Consider the following 22,025-nt stretch of genomic DNA (forward strand, 5'->3'; position numbering starts at 1 on the left):
GCAGTCTGGTTCCAGAAACAAGACTCACAGCCGCCAGGGTGAGACGGGTTTATTGTGCACATTTACACAGCGCCAGCAGCGTCGGGCTGGCAGTGGCCAGGCTGCTCCACAATGGAGTTCACTTTTCTTCACCACACTATGTACAGTCAATGCTCCAAGGTGATGGGCTACAGTGCTGCCTCAGTGACACTACACACATTTATACATAAATTACACACAAGACTCATACATGAAAATAGAGCCTAAGGGCCTGTATTTTAATGAGGAAAAAAAAATTTCCAACATAGTTCGGGGAGCTTTGAATGGTCTAGTCAAAAAATACTTTTGGTATATAAAAAGCCAGTACGTACAATTCACACCTCAGTGAAGCGCCCTCCTTGCCTTAAGGCTGGGCCTCAGACAAAGGTGATGGCCTGACAGCCAGCCTGGGCAGGGAGACCAGCAGCAAAAGGGTGGCCCCTGCCCCCAGCTCCTCTGGCCCAGCTGCTCCCCCTCCCAACACCAGGCACCTGCCATCCTTCAGGCACCAAACAGCCCTGTCCACCTGGCCCTGCTCTGCCCTCACACCAGTCCAGCCTCCAACCCCCACCCATGGCCTCCAGTGCCTCACTGCATTCAGAGAACTGGAATTTGAACTTGCAAGGGTCAGAATCACACTAAGCAGCATGAGAGGCTGTAAGGTCAGGGGAGAAGAGTCCATGCTGAGGTGCTCCCGACTGTCACCTGGTCTTGGGGGGCCTGGTGCCCATGGCACAGCAGTCCAGCCACAGCACTGGGCCTGCACAGTCAGCCTTTAGGTGAACCAGAGCACCTGGAAAAGGAAGCAGAACCTCCCCAAGGCGGCCAAGCAGGGCAGTCGCTGGGAGGCATACACACTGGGTAGCACACTGGACAGACGTTTCCATACAGAGGCTCCTTTGGCGATGAAGGGAAGAAGGATCATGTGTGGGGAGGATGATGAGTGTCCGATTTGGGACAGGAGGCAGGGGCTGTCGCAGGGGGGCGGGCCCCACAGCAGCGGACAGGGTTCACTGCTGGAGGGTGACAGCCTCGGGGCCAAGTCAGTCAGAGCTTGTCTTCACTGGCAACCAACCAGGGGTTAATTATAGGACTTACTGGCAAGAGGGGTGGGTGTTCGGAAAGCGGGTATTCATTTGGATTTACAGTAATTGGCAAAATTCAGTCCTTGGAGGCGAAAGTACCTCTCCCACTTAGGGGCAAACTGGAGAAAGGGCCTCACCTAGAAACTGCAGGATTCACATTGTGGACGCTGTTTGCTAAAGTGAGCACCATTAAGACCATTTCTAGCTTCAGCTTTCCTGGGAAAACAGCAGAATCATCTCTTCAGCGGCTCCTGGTAGCTGGCGAGACCACGCGGTGCTCCAAAAGGAAGTTCAGGCGAGCGTGCGCTGTCGGGGTTTGATTCGTGGATACAGCTGGGAAGCAACAGAGCCGGGTCAGGTTGGGAAGCCACGCTGACCCCTGCTCCTCACCTCGGCCACCGGACAGCCGCGCAGCACCTTCTCCCTCGGCGTATGCTCAGCTGCACCTCTGCACTGAGACCCACCCACCCCCCTTGAAAGTCTTGAGGTGGCATGAAGTGCTGAGAGGGAAACAGGATGTTCTAGGGGTGGGGGCACATCCTATGTCTCTCACACCCAGCACTTCATGCTGCCTAAAGACTTGTGATGGCCTGTCATAAGCTCCCCTGGGCAAGGGTCTCTGTCTGGCTCCCCGCTGTATTTGCCTGGCCAAGAAGCTGGCTCAACAGCAAGGCCCTGGCAGCTCTGTAGGGCACACAGAGGGCAGAAACAGCTCCCTCTGCCAGAGGACTGGTGGAGTCACAAGTCCAACACAGAGCTAGCAGCTTGCACAGTCCCGCCTCCCTCCTCCATTGCAGCAACTTCTAGGCCGCAGAGATTTCTAGCCTGGGGAAAGTGTGGGTAAGGTGAGCAGGCCTGCTTGCTGAAGTTCATCATGAGCCAAGCTCACTGAGCAGCCCCTCACTGAGGCACTCGGCCTCCATATGGGCCTCCATGGCGGGAGCACAGCCTGGGTACCTCCTGGGGCCCTGCCTGAGCCTCAGGTCAGCTCTGCCAAGTAGGTACCTCCCCCTGTACAGAGAGGGCTGCTGAGGCTCAGAGAAGGGCAGCCTCCCTCCCCAGCCCCACAGCAGGGTAGGAACACATGCTGTAGGGAGACAAGAACCACTGGTTTCCCAGCAAGTAACCCGAATGCTCACCCCCAGCAGGTTTTTGGGCACATAGCCCTCCCGTTCTCCAAGGCGTGCCCACCACCACTCAGTCTCGCTTTCATCCTTGCGCCTCAGGATGGTGAGGGCATCCCCTTCATGGAAGGACAGCTCGTCACTGTTCTGGGCCTCGTAGTCCCACAGAGCGTACACCACACCTTTGTTCATCACACCCAGCTTCTCCTGCACCCCTGGAACCACAGAACACTGGTCAGGCCCGCAGAGAGGGGTCCTGCTCAAGGAATGGGACAGAGTCATGCGTCTGCCGAGGCTGCTCTCGCCAGGCCCTACAGAGACCAGCAGTGGAGATGAGAGACTACTGGAGGTGAGGCCCTGCCTGACACCTCCCCTACCCGGCCCCGGTGCTGCTCCCGCTGCTAGCCCTCTCTAAGTCCTACTGGACAGACAGGACAAAGGTGTGCTGTTCTTAAGTTGACACTCAGCAATCACAGTGACAATGGATTTCTAAAGTCATTAACTAGAGCCGCTGTGGCTGCTCTCGGATGGCAATGAACAAACTATACACAACTGAGCTGTGGCTGCTGACTGAGCAGCCACTCGTAGGTCCCCGAGAAACGGCCCTTCTGCAGGACACGCTGCGTCCAAGGCTCAGTTGTGGTGACCGTGGGGAGCTTCCCCCCCTCTGGTGGTGCCACTGCAAATGCAGCCTCCTCCTCACACTGACTGGACTCAGCTGGGGGCTGCTGTGCTGCTGCCTCCCCAGCCCTACCACACAGCCTTAGCGTTTGTTGCTTGGCTCTGCTGTGGGGCTGGGGCCGAGGGCATCACCTGGATAACTTTATCTCCAGGGTCCAGTTTAGGGCACACAGTATGTTCTCGATTAATGTGTGGAGTAAATGACTTGTGACTGTTGACTACTCAGAATAGAGAAGATGTCCCAGCTCTGAGAAAATCCAGCCCCGGCTAAAGCAGCTTAATTAGGACATGAGCCTCATTCATCCTGTTTCTGGGGAATGACCAGGCCCCCAGGCCACCCCAAGAATGGAGCTGGCCCTGCTTCCAGAAGCAAGGGTACAGAACATCTATGCAAAGCACAGCCAAGTCATTTTGTTTCCCTGGGAATCGGGCACAGAACCCTTCTAACAACATGGACTTTCAAACGTGTTTCAGGAATGAGAACAAGAGGTGGTGTGACCTCCACTTGAGAGAGACGTCCTGGCTGCCCCTGAAGAAGGTGGAACAGCTTGAGAATGCTGTGTGCCAGGCACGGTGGCTCACACCTGTCATCCCAGCACTTTGGGAAGCTGAAAGTGGGCAGATTGCTTGAGCCCAGGAGTTTGAGACCAGCCTGGGCAACATGATGAAACACTGTCTTTACAAAAAAAAAAAAAAAAAAAGTACAAGAAATTAGCTAGTTGTGAAGGAACAAGCCTGTAGTCCCAGTTACCTGGGAGCCTGAGGTGGGAGAATCAGTTGAGCCTGGGAGGTCGAGGCTGCAGTGAGCCATGATCGTGACACTGCACTTCAGCCTGGTGACAGAATGAGACCTTGTCTCAGGTCTTGAAAAAACAAAAGCTGTGCTCAAGCTTCTCAGGCACAGGCTGACCGTTGCCACGGCAGTACCACAGTGGACAGCACCACCGCGCCCCAGGGAAAGTGCCACTGGCTGCCCCAGGCCTCTCCTGCGTACCGTATAGAAACTGGGAGCACTGGATGTAGCCTTCCTCCATCTCCTCACACTTGTCTGCCGCAGTTTCAATGTCGCTTATGGTTGAGGCAAAAATGGCAGCACCACTCTCCACCAGCTGCTTGCAGAGGTGAACACTGTTACAAGAGGCAGCGCAGTGCAGCGGCGTCCTAGAAGAGAGTGCAGGTGAAGGTGCGGACCTGGCTCTGCCTCAGCGCCGCGTGTTCTGTAGGATGAGCCCTCAGAGACTGCCCTGGAAGAACCTCATGGAAGGCGTGTGCCTGATGCCATCAGGTCTCCGTGCTGTTTCTTTAATGATAAGATTTCTACAGCCGATTGTTTCAGACCATATACAAAGGGACACAGGGATTGGGTTAAGAAATGGCCCATCCACAGGTGACACTGCATGGCAACGTGAATGTACGTAACACACTGAAATGCACATTTAAAAATAGCTAAGATGCGAAATTTTATGTGTATTTTACCACAATTCAAATACAGCACAGTGACAGCTGTCTGAAAGTTCCTAACATTCATTGGACAGGAGACCAGCGGGACCTGCCCAGCAGCAGAGCTCCTGAAGGCAGACAAGTAACAGTGCAACAATCTACATGTCTGACCACAGGGACAGCGAGGCTGGAGTCTCAATAGTCCGTATGGAACATGTAAAAAGGGGAAACAGAATGATTCTCAGAATGCTTAGACTGCAGTGTTAATGATGAGGCACAGAAGGAGCATAACCACAAAACAATCAAGAGAAAAGGCTGGAAAGACAGGCAAAAAACCCCCGACCACAGCTGTCTTTCAGGGATGAAATGAGGGGTGTGCTTGCTCTACTTCTCTCTTCCCTGCTCCCTGACTGTCTAGAACATGCATGCTTTCCTTACATACAGTAGGGAAAATGAATCTCTCCACCCCACACCCCTATGGGCCTCACCATCCATCACTATCAGCAGCATTCACGTTGACGCCAAAGTCCAGCAGGAACTTCACGATGTGATGGTGGCCGGCGCAGACGGCATTGTGCAGTGGCGTGATCCCTTCATCGTTGGGCTTGCTGGGATCTTCCACCTAGGACACACGGCCTGTGAGCCCCCGCCCCCTGTCCCGCAGCAGTGTGCGCGGATGCCCGGCTGCAGCTCACCTCATAGATGATCCTCTGCACCAGATCAAACTCTCCTTCCAGAGATGCATCTAGGAGCAGGGCCAGGGGGTTAAACCGGACTCTCAGCCCGTGCCCTGTCCGCTCCGAGTTAGGCTTCTTCAAGTTGGTCCGCTTGCTCTGTTGGGAAGGAAGCACACTTTCAGTTAAAGGTGGCCTGCTGGAGTCTAAGAACCCGTGCCTGCGCGGAAAGAGTGGGAAGGACTAAGGCCCAAACACAGTGGCTCCACAGCGCTCTGGAGAGGCAGAAGCAGCACCCAGGTAACTGCCCCAAATAAGGGCCAGGCCACATGGGCCACTCTGTGCTCGCTAGGAGGGAGAGCACTGTTCTGGGGCCTGAGTCCCTGGCTCACTCACAGAGGGGCATGGCTGTGTTTGGGCTTCTGGCTACTCCTGGGATGACCCTATAGGAGGGAATATGGCGTGTGACTGCAAAGGGGCAGACGGGAGCCAGCAGCTTGCTCCTGCCCTGGCACGATAGGGTTCTTCCTGCTACAGCACCAGATCCTAGCAGAGAGGACCCCATTGAGGGTTCCCTGAGATGGCACCTGGCTCCCTCTCTGCTCCATCAACACTGACCTCCCCACCCAGGGCCTTTGTCTAGATGCTTCTTCCCTCGTTTCCCTGCAGGACCTTCAGGTGCCAGCGACAGCTCCCTTCCTCAGGAAAGACCCTGGAGCTCCCTGGCCAGCTGTCTGGGGAAGGCTTGGCTGCACGGTGCGTTTGTGTGGCCAAGCCCCATTTGTACTGCCCTTTCATGCCCCATTTGTCTGTGTGACCGTGTGACTGTCTTTCCTCCCCACAAGGCCTAACTCAAGGTGGGAGGGACATGCCTGATTCCTGCTGCTCCCAGGACAGCCTGACACAAGGGAAGGACCCCAGAGGTCCTGGCTGCATGAATAACCAGGAAGGCCAGGCTTTGGTCTAGCAATGACACCCACCGTGGAGGTGGCAGGAGGGTGACTGGTGGGGGGAAGAGGTGCTGGAGGGATCGGCTCTTCCCCTGGAGACAGGGCCTCAGCCACAGGACTCGGGATCTGCTCTGTGGAGGGGACCGTGGCCACGTTGTTGTTATTGTCCTCCGCCGGCTCGGCAGTTTGGTGGGTGGTTTGGGGACAGATCAGCTCCTCTAGTTCGGGGGAAGGTAACTCATTGTCATTGGCATCAGACGACGGGACGGGCTCGTCATGGAGTGGGGCTGTGGGCTGGGCAGGGGTGGACTCTTCCAGGTTTCCATTGGCATTGGTGTTTCCATTGTCCACATCGGCCAAGGTGCCCATGAAGTCCTGGGAGGGGCTGGGCTGGTAGAAAGGGGTGCCCTCCATGCCACCAGCCAGGGTGTTGAAGCGCTGGTACAGCAGCTTCTGGATGTTGGGCCCACCGGGGCCCTCGGGCTCTGTGATGGAGCTTCGCTTCTTCAGGGGCCGGGGCGCGTTGGCCAGCTTCCTGCGGAGAGCCTCCAGGTCTGCGTCACTCTGGTAGCGCAGTGGTGAATGCACGATGGGCGTGAGCTTGGTGGGGCTGAGTGGCCGTGGCAGGCTCTCCACAGTGCCACCATCTGCAGGGCCGGTGGGGCCGTCCTGCTCGGGCTCTTTCTCAGTACTTTCTGAAGGTGGCTGAGGCTGTGCTGTGCCCGTGGACAGCGACCCGTGAAGAAACGGCAGCGGCGATGGAGACGTTGAACCCGAAGGTAAAACAGGCTTACCATACACTGGGGGGACACAAAGGACAGGCGATTTCGACCTCACTGTGGGACCTCGTCATACGCACCTCTGCTTACAGCTGAGGCAGACACCTGCTGCTGTTCTTCAATCCTAATTTCAAATCTCTGAGGAAACCTCCTCCTCCTGCTAGAGCCTCCACTGACTCCTGAAAGGGCAGTTTCGACATTTGGGTTTCCAGAACCGGGTCTTTTTCAGAGGAAAACTCTCACTGCTGCAGACAAACCTGCCTGTTTTTTGGCCAAGGAAAAAGACAAGAGACTACTAAACACACATCTGATTCTTGGACCAACTCAGATGATGGAGAAACATGCACCTCATCAGAGCCAGAAAGTTTCACCTGGTGGCCCAGGAGCTCCTGAGAATGGTCTCAGCCTTTCCCACCATGGCCAGAACCCTGTCCACAAGGGAACATGCACCCCCACCTGGGAGGTCCTGTGCAGGGAGTGACGAGGCAGGCCCAGGAATTCCTCAACTGTAAGTCTAGAAGCTGCAGCCAATGCCCAGGGATGTCGAAGGAGGCCCTAGCCTAGACCTGACCCGCAGCTTTCTCCCTAAGAATTGGAAACAGCATCGGCCTCTGTGGTGGGTGAGGAACTAAGAGAAATTTTCCCTCAGCTGCCTTCTTAGAACAGCTCCATAACCAAAACCAAGGCTTTCCTCCCCTCTGGGCTGTAGGGGAGGCTCCTAAGCAGCAGATGCCCTCCTCAAATCGCCCATGCCCAGGGGTTGGGCTCAGCCCCTGCCAGGAGGGCCAATGGTCAAGGCTACCTTCTACTCGCAGGGCAGCTCCTAGCACAAGTTGCCATGAAGCAGAAGGGAAAGAGGAAATTCTCGACATCTTACCCTTCCCAGAGGTGGATTTCCTAAGTAGCTGAGGGAGGTGGCTGCTCAGACTGGAAGTCAGAGAACTGGGAGCCGTCTGCAAAACGGCTCCCTCCATGCCTTGCACCTTCCACTCCCTTCTCACACTGACACCCGAGACTGTACTTTTATGTAAGAATTAAGTTTAATTCTAGATAGCAGATTAGTATTTTCTTAATTAAAAGTATAATTTCCTAGCTCCCAAAGAGGAGAGTATAAGCCCACTCTACCTGCTTTCACTGACTTATTTAAGGCGCTGTGTGCTGCCGGCTGGTAATTCTTAGGCGGTGTGGCTTGCTGGAGGTACATGGAGTATATGGAACTTGAATTCACTGTCTGGGGGCCTTTCCTGGGAGACTGTGGCCTTGACCCTTTATCGGCCAGGAAGGGCCTAATGGCCACTGTCAGTGGGAGTTCAGGCTTGCTGTCCCCAGCTGGAAATGCAGGTGGTCCCGCGGGTGGGTACGTGGGGCTTGGTGGTACAGAAATCCTCTGCTGAATCTGTTGTGAGGAGCCCGGCTGGGGGGCACTGCCTGTGGAGGGCAGCAGGGTTGGCCTCTGTCGACTTGGCAGGCCTGCGCTGGGCCTGGGCAAGCTGCCTTCCTTCCTCCTTTCCAGGGAGCTTGTCGACCCGGGACCCAGAGGCGTAGGACTGGGATATGTCCCATAGCTTGGAGGCGGCTGCTTCCCCACACCTGGGATGGGAGGTGGCACTTTACCAAGCTCGATGCCCTACATTTAGGTGTTAAGAAAAACAAAGTCACCCTTTGAACAGTTAAGCATACTGCCACCCACATTCCCGAGAGAATACACAGCAGGATTTGTAAAGGTCAAATCGGCTGTGAATAAGACATGGGCACACCGTTGAGCTCAACACCTTCGCGTGCAAAAGCAACGCGAAAGTCCTGACCAGAAGGTGCATGTACTCGTGGCTGCCCAGGCTCCTCGGGCCCAGGGACCCTTTCGGGACTCGGGTGTTGTTGGATTAACTTGCCTCCCGACATCTCAGGCTCTTTAGCTTAATACTGAGGCAGAAAAGTGCCCTGTTGAGGAGCTTGCTTGTTTTGTGATAACGACACAGGCCTACCGGCTTCTCCGTGGCTCCCAGTGCTGAGAAGGGCACAGGCTGGCTGGAGACGGTGCCCTGCTTGACAGACCCCTCCACGCTTGGGTCCTTCCAGTCTGCACCGGCCACCTGCACTGGTTTCACTGAAGAGCTAGAATTCTGTTTTAATGTTGGCCAGTTTCCATCATTAGCTTGAAAAGAACACAGAACTTGAGTAAAATTTTTCTTGACGTTAGTTGAGCCAGTCTAAGAATAACACCCTGCCAGAAACAAAATAGCACTGGGACATCCCATTCTGATGCAGGTCCATTAACTGAGTGGCTGACCACCAGCCACACGCATAACTGCTCATCTCCTCCAGCCCACAGACCTGTGCACAAGACCGGGGATGGGCCCTGCTGCCAATGCCCAAATTGCTTCAAGTGTTACCAGAGACTCATGGCCAAACCAAGGCTCCACTGTGCGGGCCCATGGGTGTGCCCCACTTCAACACAGGTCAAATCCATGACCTCAGCACCCCCAAGTAAAATAAGCACCGGCCCTTACTCCTAACACACTGTTCAGAAATACAATTACACAGAGCAATAAAAAAGATGTACCTTTGACTGCGTAACAGGTTTGACCTGTAGTACTTTCATTATTAAGATAAAAATCTCCGCCCTCTAAGGTAACTTGATCACAGGAGGCCCGTGCAAGTTCCCACTGATTTGTGTAGCAGGAGGAGCAGGCTATCATTCTGTTGCAGTGATTAGAAAGCCAGTCATCAACCCCAAGTTTTAGGAAAGCCACGGAAATGATGATGTCCTTTAGAGATATTTTCCAAACTGAAAAAGGGTGCAGAATAACACAGGACCCCTCACAGTGGCCTACAGTCCATCACAACAGAGGATCCTTCTGCAGGCACAGTTGCTGAGCTGAACTAAAGCGCTCAATGCTTGCAGTGCCATCAGCAATATGGGACAGATGGAAAGCACAGGGACTGTTTTGGGCCCTCCTGGCAATGACGGCACATCCCCTTCCCTTATCCCATCTGCCAGGACAGGCAGGAGGAGATAAGAAAGTAGCAGCAGGGAAAAACCAGTCCTCACAGTAACGCTCGAGCCAGAGCTCTGGACTCGTCAAACATGACAAGGAAGCTTCCCAACTGCGCTCTGCGGGGGGGGGCCCGTCAGCCACAGCCACACACGATTTGCTCATAAGCCAAACTGACCTGATGCAGCAGCACTGCAACCCCAGCTGCATATACTGCTGGGCTGCTAAATTATGACCTTGCTAAACTTCACTGCAGGCTCCAGGCAGCGGCTTCTGAGACAGCTCTGGTCAAGCCCCACAGGTCCTGGCAAGGCATTCCAAGGCCCCTGGACCAACAGCCATCTTGCTGCAGGGGACCTGGAATGTGTGTGCTTTCATCCCCTCTTGGTCACATGTTAGACCTGGAGGATGTGTGGGCCAGAAACCTGCAGGCTCCCCAAGGAAAGAGCCTGTGCTCCCAGGGTCACAGGGAATGTGGCTGTCCAATTGCTTCTGAAACCACCCAGCGACAAGAAGTTGTATGGAAATCAGCCATAGTGAGGACTAAAAAACAATTTTCTCCTTTCTTCAGAACAAGGCAAGAGGTATAGAAGGAAGATCACGTATTTTTATTATAGAGGAACAGTTATCTTCTAGTATGATTTTAAAACTAAAAGCCTCATAATGAACTCCGAAAATCATCTTAAATTTTGTAAAAACAAACAAAATACCTTCCAAAACAAAACCCGGGCTATGCCAGCATCCGTCCCTTGGTATCACACCCTTTCTGAGGATGGGAGGGTGGGTGTGGCCCCACGCAAACTCCACACCTGTCTACTGAAGAAAGGGATAAATTATGTTTGTGTGGCATCTCTTTCAAGTCTAGATGTGATGAGCAGACCGTTGTCAGTTTGGAAAAACAAGTGATAGTTGATTTTGTGCATATTAAAGAGGACACAGCTTCCCACTAAGCTCATCAGCCAACATACGGTTTACAAATGGGCTCGCAGAGGGCCGCGAGGAGCTGCAGTCAGGCCCAACGTCAAGGTCTGACACTGTCCACGAGCTGGTCACTCTGGGTTTACCGTGGCCATCTGTGTGACACAGAACCAGGACAGCCAACAGCGAGGGATTAGAGTCCCTGCCAGGAGGTTTCACAACCCAGCTCTACCTGTGGCTGGGCTTCTGCCCCTGCCCACTCTGAGGGCGAGTACCGGTTTCCTGGGTCCGGGCACTTTAAACCACAGCAGAGACCAGGACCAGGGCTTCGTGAAGGCATCTCCTTCCTGCAACCCCTTGAGGCAACACAGCAGACACCAGCAGGGATGGGAAACAGCAGACATTCTCAGCTTGGGGAGTTTCTCGAAGTCAGCAGAGAAGTAGCTGGCTGTGCTAATTACCTCCCACTGGAAACCAGTATCTGCTCATACCACAGGGTAGTTCAAACCATAACAGCTTAGCAGAGCAAGCTGTAGTTAGGGGTTCATGTCAACCCCACACTTATGTGGCTGCTGAGACATGGCTGTAAGGGATCTGAGCAGGGGCTTGTGGCTCACAAGGGCTGGTGATGCCCTCCTCTACAGAGTTCAAAACAAGCCCGTCTCCCCGGTGGGGGGAAACAGATGTGTCACTGTCCCTACTGGGGGCCAGGCAAGAGAAAAGGAAGCAAAGACAAGCACAAATCCAGGCTCGAAACACAGGCCTGATGGCCAGAGAGTAACATTACTGTTTTCGGAAATGAAGGAATGTTTCAGTATGTCAGGACAGGGATCCCTGATGCCGTGTGTTACAGGGAAATGTGTCAGCCCCAATCATAAAGTACGTCTTATTACAAGGAAGCCCTAACACTTAATGCACTGGATTTGAACGAGACTCTCCATGAACTGCTTGGCAGGGACAGGACACCATGCACAGGCTACACTGGAGCACCGAGCTGAGGGCCCAGGTCCATCACACAGCACCACTGCGAGGTTAAGACCAAAGCAACGACACGTGGACTCTGATCAATGAGGACAGAGCTCTGTCTGCAGGGGCGGCCCCTCTGTCTGTCTGGCTGCAGCTGAGCTGTGGTAAGGCACCCATGCCAACCCTCAGGTTGAATAAACTTGCAGTAGAAAAGGATACTGGTGAGTCAGTTTTTTTTTTTTTTTTTTTTTCTTTGAGATGAAGTTTAGCTCTTGCTGCCCAGGCTGGAGCATAATGGCATGATCTTGGCTCACTGCAAGCTCTGCCTCCCAGGTTCAAGTGATTCTCCTGCCTCAGCCTCCTGAGTAGCTAGGATTACAGGGGGCCTGGCTAATTTTTGTATTTTTAGTAGAGACGGGGTTTCACCATGTTTATCATGCTGGTCTTGAACTCCTAACCTCAGGTGATCCACCCACCTCAGCCTCCCAAAGTGCTGGGATTACAGGCGTGAGCCACCAGGCCCGGCCCATGGGTCAGAGTATTAATCATTTGTGTTTTAAAAAGCCACCCAGTAGAGACCTCCAGTTCAATAACAAGAACTTGTTCTCTTTTTAGGGTCATCACAACAGGGGAACACAGCTCCCCAAGCGCCTCAAGGGGAGACTGAGCCTGGAGTCTGACGACGCGTGGGGCAGAGCCTCAGGAGCCTGTCCCCACCCCCACCACTAACACTACCCTCTACTGCAGGCCCCATTCCCTGCTCACAAACTCTCCCCAAGGAAGAGGGCCAGGACCACTCACCGGATTTGGATCTTCCATGAGCAGCATTTGAGGCAATACTGAGAGACTGGGGCTTTATGGGGTCCCCCAGGACAGGAAAGCTTCCAGCACTGGGAACCTGGATGTAAGGCCCCACAGCAGCGACCCTGCCAGATGTGCTCAGAGGTGACTGTGGTGATGACGTGCCATTCACACGGTTCAGCTACAAATTGGGAAGAAATGAGAGTAAAGATTCTCCTAAATTAAAAGAGATCCCAAGCCTGGTGCAACAGACTCCCAGCTCGGACAGAAACCACCGGTATTTAGGAAGGCTGTCATCTGGAAAGATCAGCATCTAGAAAGAGAGACTCTGGAGAAGGAACTGTAGCTTCCTACGAGCAATTCTCTGACAACACCCACCCCTCCAGAGCCGCACACATGAGGAACTGGTGTGAGCCCAGAGCAACTTCCCCGTGACCCATACTTAGCTTCCTTCGCTCTTCCTCCCGTGGTGGGCACAGAGGCACTTGTCAAATTCTGGGCTCTGAGCCTGGCTTCAAATCCCCTCTGTCACTTATTCACTATGGGCTTTAGGCAGGTGACTCAGCCTCTGTGCCCACATCTGTAAAGTCAGGACACGGGCTGTAGTCAGTACTGTCCGAGCTGCATAGGGCACGGTGACCAGACAGAGCTCTGGCTCCTGGCAGTGGGTCCAGTTCCCTGAAGGCAGCTCTGCCCTTCTTAGCCAGGACAGAGGGCGCTGTTCACATAATGCTGCTCAAGAACAAAGGGGCTTGGAGCAGGGGCTCTAACTAGAGAACTACTGACTCCCCAAGATCCCAGTATAGGCTCTGAATGGGATCCCCTATGATGGTCTGTGAGGTTCTGTTTGCATGAGCATCGGTCATTCTGGGGTGAGGGTCTCGGCATTCAGAATTGCTCAGTGGTACTGAGGACCTTTGGGTGGAGACGCATCTCTGCAGAAGTACTGACTTTAGGTGAGCCCCTGAAGTACAGGTGGAATGAATCGAGCTGTTTGTGCTGCTTCACTTCCTCCATCAACTAGGCCACAGTAACTGGTTATTTAGTCAAACACCAAATTAGACGTTGCTGAAAAGGTGCTTTCTAGATGAGATTAATCTTTTTTTTTTTTTTTAATTTCCACAGGTTACCAGGGAACAGGTGGAGTTTGGTTACATACGTAGGTTCTTTAGTGATTTGTGAGGCTTGGTGCACCCATCGTCTGAGCAGTATACACTGCACCCAATTTGTAGTCTTGTATCCTTCACCCCCTTCCCACCCCTTCCCTCGGAGTCCCCAAAGCCCACTGTGTCACTTTTATGCTTTGCATCCTTATAGCTTAGCTCCCAGGTATGAGTGAGGACATACAATGTGTGGTTTTCCATTCCTGAGTTACTGCACTTAGAATCATGGTCTCCAATCTGGATGAGATTAATTTATAAAATGGCAGATTTGAGTAAAGCAGATGACCCTCTATAAGGTGGGTGGGCCCCATCCAATCAGTGGAATGGCCTAAGAGAACAAGACAGACTCCCTGAGAAAGTGGGATCCTGCCCAGAGTCAGCCTTCGGGCTCTAGACTCTCCCCTGGCCCTCCAGGCTGCCGACCGGCCTCGCAGGTTTTGGACTTGCCAACATCCACAATCACGTGAGCCAATTCCTTAAGGTAAATCTCTCTTCCTTTCTCTCTCTCCACACATGCACACACGCACGCACTACTGGTTCTCTTTCTGTAGGGAGCCCTGACTACTACGTCATTCCTGAAGAACACACGTACGCACAGAGAAGGTGCTTGCAGCTTCTCTCTCACATGGCCTCTCTGTTGTTAATCCTGAGAGAAAAAGGATAACCAACATCTGAAATCATAAAGTTGTACAATAAACTGATCTTTAAACTCACTGTTTTGTTGTTGTTGTTTTTTTAAACGAAGGGCAGATTTGTAAATAAGAGACTGTGACACCCACAGAATTGGAAGCTCCCTTCTTTGTCTACCATCCTGTAAACCCACTTCCCCTGGGCAAAGCCCCTCAAGTCCATGCTGCCTCCTTGAAGCATCTACCAGAGCAGAAGAGGCTGACAAGAGGACACTCTTCTGTCACCAAAGCATGAGAACATCAGTCACTGAATATGCAGAAGGAAGCTGTGGGAAGGGCGTCTTTGCTGGCAGGTCACCTGCTCCACTCTCCTACCACGAGGGCAGAGTGTACTCAGCTTTGCATTCAGGCCTAATCACTGAGTGTCACAGGTGCGAGAAAAGAAAATGCCACATCCGGCCACAGACACAGTGCAGACGCCCCTCCTCTATGCAGGTGGCTCAGTGGTACACATGCTCACCAATGCACTGTGAGTGACAGCAACACTGAGGACTCCCTGCCTGACTACAGAGGCTGGCAAAGGGGTTACCGGCTCTGGGACCACAGAATAACTTTCAGATGGTGCAATGAGAATGAGGTAACGACCTGGAAAGACACCCATGGTGCAGTTAAAAAATGACCAGCGTAATTCCTGCAATCCCATTTTCAATTAAAGTTCTGTATCTTTGTGTGTTTATTAAGCAGAAGACTGAAACCATTAGAAACTATCACCTCTAGAGAACTGGCTGGAAAGGACTTTCACATTTTCCCTTCAGTGTTTCTGTCCTTAAGAGATTTCTCTTCAGGAATTGACTCATGTGATTGTGGATGCTGGCAAGTCCAAAATCTCTGACAGTGAATTTCAAAGGTAATAAATACTCATTTAAAAAAATGAGTATTTATTTAATGAGTATTTTATTACCTTTGAAATTCAGTATGAAATAAAGATTTTTCAGAAGTATAACCCCTTATATGGCATTTTGCTCCAGAGTTTACAAAATCCTTCCACACGGCTTATTTATAAGAATCCCCACAGCTCCTCATGGGGCAGTTAGGGCCAGTCACTTTACAGCAGGACATGAGGCTATGCAAGGAATCTGCTCAAAGTGACACAGCTTAAAATGGCATAGTGAGGACCGTGCCAGATGCTGTGACTCCAGAGCCAACAGCATCCCCCAGACAAGAAAAGAAACAGACGGGGAAGAAGGAAGGCTAGGACACTGGGCACAAGGCTGCAGGCTGGGGGTGGTTTTGCCTCCACATACTAGGAAACAAATGAGTCACTGGGAGAAGGAACCTTGTTCTGTGGTTTTTGATGGTTTATGGCCTATTGATGTGTTGTCAGCTATGGTGGACGGGGGAGTATAATGCCACTTAGAGAAGATGTGTAGTAGCTTATCTCGCAAAAACATTCTTTATCACATGCCTGAATCTTTTTCCCATAGAGACGTTCACGCAGTTCACCGATTCGCTTGTCCATCATGGCCACCTCCATGTTGCGCTTATTTAAGAGTTCCTTCTGTTGCTGAAGTTTTGAATTTTGTTCCTGGTTAAGCTGGTTACGAATCTACAAACCACAAAAGACAACTTTTACGATCTGCACTGATTAAAAATCAAATTCTCATGGCCAGGGAGATTAAAAAGAAAAAAGTAGCCTTAAGTTCTGATATTTACATGCATCCACTGCCACTTTGTGTGAAATACTTTACAGGTACAGCCAAGATGAAGCCAGGACAGAGTTCTCATGGAACAAACAGAGTAAACATCTGTAATGCACCTTCTTTAGAGCACGTGACATGACTAGTCTCAATGATGACAGGAGACTAACTGCCATATTTGGGACTCTCAGAAACTAAAGGATGCTCTGTTCCACTCCATGGAGCTGCTTCAGGCCTGAGCCCACCGCATGACGTGCCTCACTGTGGAGGCAACAGGAAATTCAGTGGGGACCAAAAAGGACGGCCTGATTCACCAAGTAAAGCACCTTACGTCATTTTAGTGGCTTGCAACCAGCATTTTTAAGAAATGAACTAGGACAAAACAGAAAATATCAGAGTGCACTTCGCACAGGAAGAGCAGTCTTAAACTTTCAGATGCCCACAGCACTAGTGCATATACACTTCCATGTGTACGATTCTCCTGAGGGAGGAGAATCACTTGGAACTCAGGAGGTGGAGGTTGCAGTAAGCTGAGATCGCCCCACTGCATCCAGCCCGGGCGACAGAGCCAGACTCCATCTCAAAAACAAAACGAAACAAAACAAACCAACCAACAAACAAAACACTACACTGCAGTCCAGAAAGTTGGAAATAAATGACATCCTTATATTGCACTCCTCACATTTCATCAAAACATCCTTAAAAACCCTGCACTTTTAACGAGTGCTTAAAGTGTAAAAGTCATCAAACCCTGTAATACTACAGCACTTCTGTGCATTTATGTTAAAGAACTTAACAGCAACCACAGCGGCTTTACTCTATGTAGTTAAATACTCTCATTTCATAAAATGATACAATACTTTTTCTAGCACGTGCTAATAAAGCGGCAAGACCTATGTCTGGCTTGAAAAATCGCCTGCTGAATGACAACTTCTGAGAAATGAAAATCTTGAGGACTGTTATGGACTGAATGTGTCCCCGCTAAATGTATATGTTGAAGCCCTAACCTTAATGTGATGATGTCTGAGGGCAGGGTCTTGAGGAGGTAGTCAGGTTTACGCAAGGTCACGAGGGTGGGGCCCCCATGCTGGAGTTAATGGAAAGAAACTAAACTCTCTCTCCACTATGTGGGGACGCTGTGCGAAGGTCGCTGTCTGCAAGCCAGGGAGTGGGAACTGAATCTGCCAGCGCCTTGACCTTGAACTTCCGGCCTCCAGAACAGTGAAAAATAAAGGTCTATTGTGTGAGCCATCCAGCCTGTGGGGTATTTTGTTATAGCAGTCTGAACTAACATAAGGATTTAACAATAAGCACGTAGCTCATCAAAACAGTTTACACAAAGACCTTAAATATCATCTAAAGCTTTTCTTTATTGGATTATTATCTGCTAATTAAATTCTTTTGTGCTGAAAACATCCTAAGTGAAAGAAGCCGGTCACAAAGGACTGCATACAGGGTGTGTTTTGGTTAATATCCCTTAACCAAAATGCTTGGGACCCAGAAGCATTTCAGACTTTAGATTCATCCAGATTTTTAAATATTTACGTTATTTTTGCCTGTTTAGCATCCTTCCTAATCTGGAAATCCAAAATCCAAAATGCCCCGATGAGCATGTATTTCCCTTGTGTGTCACAGTGGAGCTCAGAGTTTCAGATTGGAGGCATTTTGTATTTCAGGATTAAGGATGCTCAGTCGGTCCTGTGTGACTCCACTCATACAAAATGCCCACAATAGGCAAACCTACAGACAGAGAGTACACTTGTGGTTCCCAGGCTCTGGAGGCTATGGAGGTTGTGGAGTGATGGCTAAGAGGTCTGGGCCTTCTTTTTGGGTAATAAAAGTGTTCTAAAACGAATTGTGGTGGTGGATATAACTCTGACAACTCTGGGAAGGCACTAAAGCCATGGAATTGTATACTTTAAATGGACGAATATGTTGTATGCATTATATCTCAAGTCATTTTAAAATTATTTTATACTGAATATATCTGTGCCTACTGTTAAATTAGAATTCATTAATTTGTTCCATTTCCCAAGGTTTCCAACCCATGCTAACAAAGCTGGAGAGATGACAATGTTTTCATACAACCATTCCCAGACCCAGGAGTTACCTGTAGTTCCTGGTATAGTCTTTTTAACTCCACTGCTGCTGGTCCTGTCAATTTGCCATTGTAAGACTGGAACCCATTCAGTTTTCCCTTCTTTAAATCTTCCAACTGCTGACTCAGCTGATCAACCCTTAAAATTGCAGTCTGTACTTCCTGCTTCTTTTCCTGGAACATGGCACTGAACCTTTCTATTTCAGCAGCTGTAAGTGCCCACGAAAGAAAGAAAGAAAGAATAAAATATTTAGCTGGTCTTCCCCGCTGCCCCATTCCTATATACTTAATTCTGTTATCATCTAGTGCCAGACCTTGGAAAAAGTTGTGATATGCAGAATCCAAAACACAATTCAAAAAGTCTTTGGGACACATGTATCTGATTACTCATAAAGCAAACAATTATATTTGCATTAATTCCTGACTATTCTTTAGGGTAATCAGTCCATAAGCTGGTTTGGTCAAATGACTTAGGAATCTCTGAGACCAAAGGTTTTGTGAAGGCAGGGCCATCCAAGTCTGTCTCCTGCATCACTGTGACTTAAAGTAGGCAAAGAGTGAACCAATGAATAAAATCAGAGTGCACACAGAAAAAAAGTGAGCATGAGTGTAACTTATCTTAACGCATGGATACAAGTTAAGTTATTCAAGAAAAACAGAACCTCTGAATGAGTGAGTCTTAGAGTGCCCGACCCTAATCCAAAAGGACTGCTGACCAGTGTAAGAAGAGGATCTTTCTACTGCATCTGAGGGCCACAGAGATCTTTTTATTTTATTTTTTTGAGACAGGGTCTCACTCTGTCATCAAGGCTGGGGAGCAGTGGCTGGATCATGGCTTACTGCTGCTTTCACCTCCTAGGCTCAGACAATCCTCCCACCCTAGCCTCTCAAGTAGCTGGGACTACAGGCTTTTAAGATCACTTAACCTAACTACCCCATCCTTTTAGACGCAAGTAACAGAGCAAAACTTTTAGCACACTTGCTATTTAGTCCTGTGAATCTGTGACTGTGTTTCACTGGATCTGGGCCTGGTGACAGTGGTGTAGAGGGAGTGTTGCAGGCACGTACACAGATTGCCGTTCATGATTTTGCTGTAGTCGACTTGTCCTCTCATGGCACGAATTTTCTTCAGCTTGTTCTCCTGGGCTTCAACTCGTTCTTTCAATTTCTGAAGCTTTTCATTTTCAGAAATAGACTGCTGCTGACGGCGCTCCTGTTGCTTTAGAAAATGTAAACGCTGTTCCTAACAAAAGAAAGAAAAATGTAACTTTGAAAATTGAAGGCCAGGCACGGTGGCTCATGTCTGTAATCCCAGCATTTTGGGAGGTTGAGGCAGGTGGATCACCTGAGGTCAGGAGTTCGAAACCAGCCTGGCCACCATGGTGAAACTGTCTCCACTAAAAATACAAAAAGTAACCGGGTGTGGTGGTGTGTGCCTGTAATCCCCGCTACTTGGGAGGCTGAGGCAGGAGAATCACTTGAACCTGGGATGCAGAGGTTGTAGTGAGCCAAGACTGCACCACTGCACTCCAGCCTGGGTGACAGAGTGAGATTCTGAGGAAGGAAGAAGGAAGGAAGGAAGGAGGGAGGGAGGGAGGGAGGGAAGGAGAGAGAGAGAGAAGAAAGAAAGAGAAAAGAAAGAAAGGAAGGAAGGAAGGAAGGAAGGAAGGAAGGAAGGAAGGAAGGAAGGAAGGAAGGAAGGAAGGAAGAAAGAAAAAGAAAGAAAGAAAGAAAGAAAGAAAGAAAGATGGTTACTTTTATATACTCAAAAAGAAAAATATGAGTGTATTCTACAGTATCGCTCATATTAATGAATACTAAAACACTAGCCGGAATCTTAAATCAGACTACACAAAGCTGAAATTATTGGGCATACTAAATATGAAATGGTAAGAGTTGGGGGATTTTTAAGAGAGGGCGTTTTATTACACACTGATCTACACCATTAAGTTAATATAAGCGCTTCTTCAGAGAACATGCACGAACACAATCTCCTCTTCACGCTATCAAATCTGTGAAGTCTCAGCGAGCCTTACTTTCCTGCTGCCAGTAATACATTTACTGCTGCTACAAAGTGGCTTCCAAGAATCTCTTATTTCACTTCCTAAAGGAAATGAGCATTAAGCAGCAGAGGATTTTATACTGAAAAGAAATAAGGTGATCAGTAAGGAGATACATCTTCAATTTGCTATAATATGGAACAATCAAGGAAGTGCCTGCTTTCACCAGGATTACTTTCTTCAATAATGAAACATTTTAGAGTCTAACACTAACAGAACAATCCAAAAATAACAATATATGCAATACTCTCCAATAGGTGTTTTTCCCCTATTAATGTGAAAACATACCTTAAAGATAAGAGTAAACATTAAATATTCATGGTCCCATATATACGCATAAAATATTCCTAAATAAGGAGAGGTTTAAGGTGTGACTATGAAGGCACTAATACTACACTTTAAGGTAAGGCAATATGTACTTAAATATTTCAGATGTAGCATTAACTTGTGATTTATACAGCTGAAAATATCTAAAACGTTTTTTAACAGCAATACTCTTGGATCAATATTTGGAAAAAATGGCATACTATGACATAATACTATGTATATTTTATCTTAGAAATCTTATAATGGGATAAAGTACTTTTTAATTAAACTTAACTTTCCATCATTCTTATTCTCAGAAATCCAATAAACATTGAGACAACGTTTTAAAACAAGTCCAATCCAAATCATTATTTACATAAAAGTGGATACTACAATGAAGTATACATTCAATAAATTTTAAAAAATCAGACTGGATATTTAGTCACTAAGAAGATCTCTCTGCAGAAAAAAAACAAAAAGAACCTAGTTGGTAATAAAGTTTATCCTTAAAGCAGTTTTGGAATATTTTAAGATCTTTTACAACAAGAATCATTTCCAGGAGGCATGTGTGATAGAGCTGATGTTTCAATTAAGTATGACTAAACCACTATTTAGAAAAACTTGAGTTTCAATAACCAATGTAGAATTCAGTGTATACAATGAGCATTAACTATGCCCCACACTAATAAACCAAGTAAGTCCAGCCTAGAGCAGCACACTGGGAAGCCCTGTTAACCAGCTGTCACCGTCTTCAGAACCCCCCCATCAGTGTTTTCAGCACAGATCACTGCTTTCTTCTTGAACTAATACCAACGACATAGCCAAGAACACATCCAGAGGCACAAGGAGGTAACAAAAGCATCCTTCTTCCCTTTTTTTTTTTCTAAATACAGGGTCTCACTTACTCTGTCTTCCACGCTGGAGTGCAGTGATATGATCTCAGCTCACTGCAACCAACTCCTGGGCTCAAGTGATCCTTCTGCCTCAGCCACCCGTATAGCTGGGACCAGAGGCACAAGCCACCATGCCCAGCTAATTTATTTTATTTTTCATAGCAACAGAGTCACTATGTTGCCCAGGCTGGTCTTGAACTCCTGGGCTTAAACAATCCTCCTGCCTTAGCTTCCCAGAGTGCTGGGATTATAGGCATGAGCCACTGTGCCTGGCCCCTTTCCAAATTTTATCTGGTCATCAGTTTCCAGTATGGGATATCTGTTGTGTGTGTCAAGGATGAGATGCTCTTGTTCTGATAACTTTCCAACTTCCACAAGCTACAATCTGCAAGTGTTATTGTGGAAGTGATAACAAAGAGAGAAAGACATTGTGTTCATCACTCCCACGGCATGGTCCTATTTTATAAGCATTACCCAAGAATGTATTAACCCCAGTCTAAAGTGATGGTTAAAGAAGGGACTTTTTGAACAGTATTTCAATACCTCTTTCTGTAACTTACCTTGGCAACCAACATCTGCTGCTGATTTTCAATCTGCTGCTGTTGCCTGGCTGCCATATCTTGGAGCTCTGAGAGGGTCAGTTCAACACGTGGATTCCCAACCTAAACAAAAAGCACTTATTTTGGAACATATGTTTGTCTGCATACCTGTCTTTCTCCAGTGTCCAAACTTGTACATATCAGGACTTTA

At 49.3% G+C, this 22,025-nt stretch overlaps 1 protein-coding gene and 2 long non-coding RNA genes across 13 annotated transcripts in view; 2 read left to right on the forward strand and 1 right to left on the reverse strand.

Moving 5' to 3' along the window:
• Positions 1-34: 34 nt before the first annotated feature.
• Positions 35-22,025, reverse strand: part of PPP1R13B (protein phosphatase 1 regulatory subunit 13B) — a 121,032-nt gene continuing 99,041 nt past the window's right edge. For 9 of the 11 annotated variants that reach the window (XM_035261635.3, XM_035261634.3, XM_078335819.1 and 6 more), the window contains 13 exons: positions 21,836-21,937; positions 19,085-19,259; positions 18,029-18,225; positions 15,687-15,827; positions 12,430-12,610; positions 8,734-8,903; positions 7,877-8,378; positions 6,003-6,772; positions 5,044-5,181; positions 4,837-4,970; positions 3,903-4,069; positions 2,243-2,442; positions 35-1,436 (listed from right to left, as the gene is read on the reverse strand). In XM_035261635.3, the coding sequence (XP_035117526.2) occupies positions 1,395-1,436; positions 2,243-2,442; positions 3,903-4,069; positions 4,837-4,970; positions 5,044-5,181; positions 6,003-6,772; positions 7,877-8,378; positions 8,734-8,903; positions 12,430-12,610; positions 15,687-15,827; positions 18,029-18,225; positions 19,085-19,259; positions 21,836-21,937 (2,919 nt within the window). In that variant the 3' untranslated portion in view covers positions 35-1,394. The remainder of the gene's footprint in view (positions 1,437-2,242; positions 2,443-3,902; positions 4,070-4,836; positions 4,971-5,043; positions 5,182-6,002; positions 6,773-7,876; positions 8,379-8,733; positions 8,904-12,429; positions 12,611-15,686; positions 15,828-18,028; positions 18,226-19,084; positions 19,260-21,835; positions 21,938-22,025) is intronic. The other 2 variants (XM_035261637.3, XM_078335820.1) reach the window with 1 other exon arrangement.
• Positions 3,860-7,875, forward strand: LOC144577485 (uncharacterized). Its single transcript, XR_013521618.1, has 2 exons — positions 3,860-5,322; positions 5,692-7,875. It is a non-coding gene; the product is annotated as an uncharacterized LOC144577485 (long non-coding RNA).
• Positions 11,618-14,305, forward strand: LOC108593580 (uncharacterized). The gene is made up of 2 exons (XR_001914160.4): positions 11,618-11,792; positions 12,244-14,305. It is a non-coding gene; the product is annotated as an uncharacterized LOC108593580 (long non-coding RNA).

The sequence above is a fragment of the Callithrix jacchus genome, chromosome 8 (genome assembly GCF_049354715.1).
Source record: "Callithrix jacchus isolate 240 chromosome 8, calJac240_pri, whole genome shotgun sequence".
Lineage (NCBI taxonomy): Eukaryota > Metazoa > Chordata > Mammalia > Primates > Cebidae > Callithrix > Callithrix jacchus.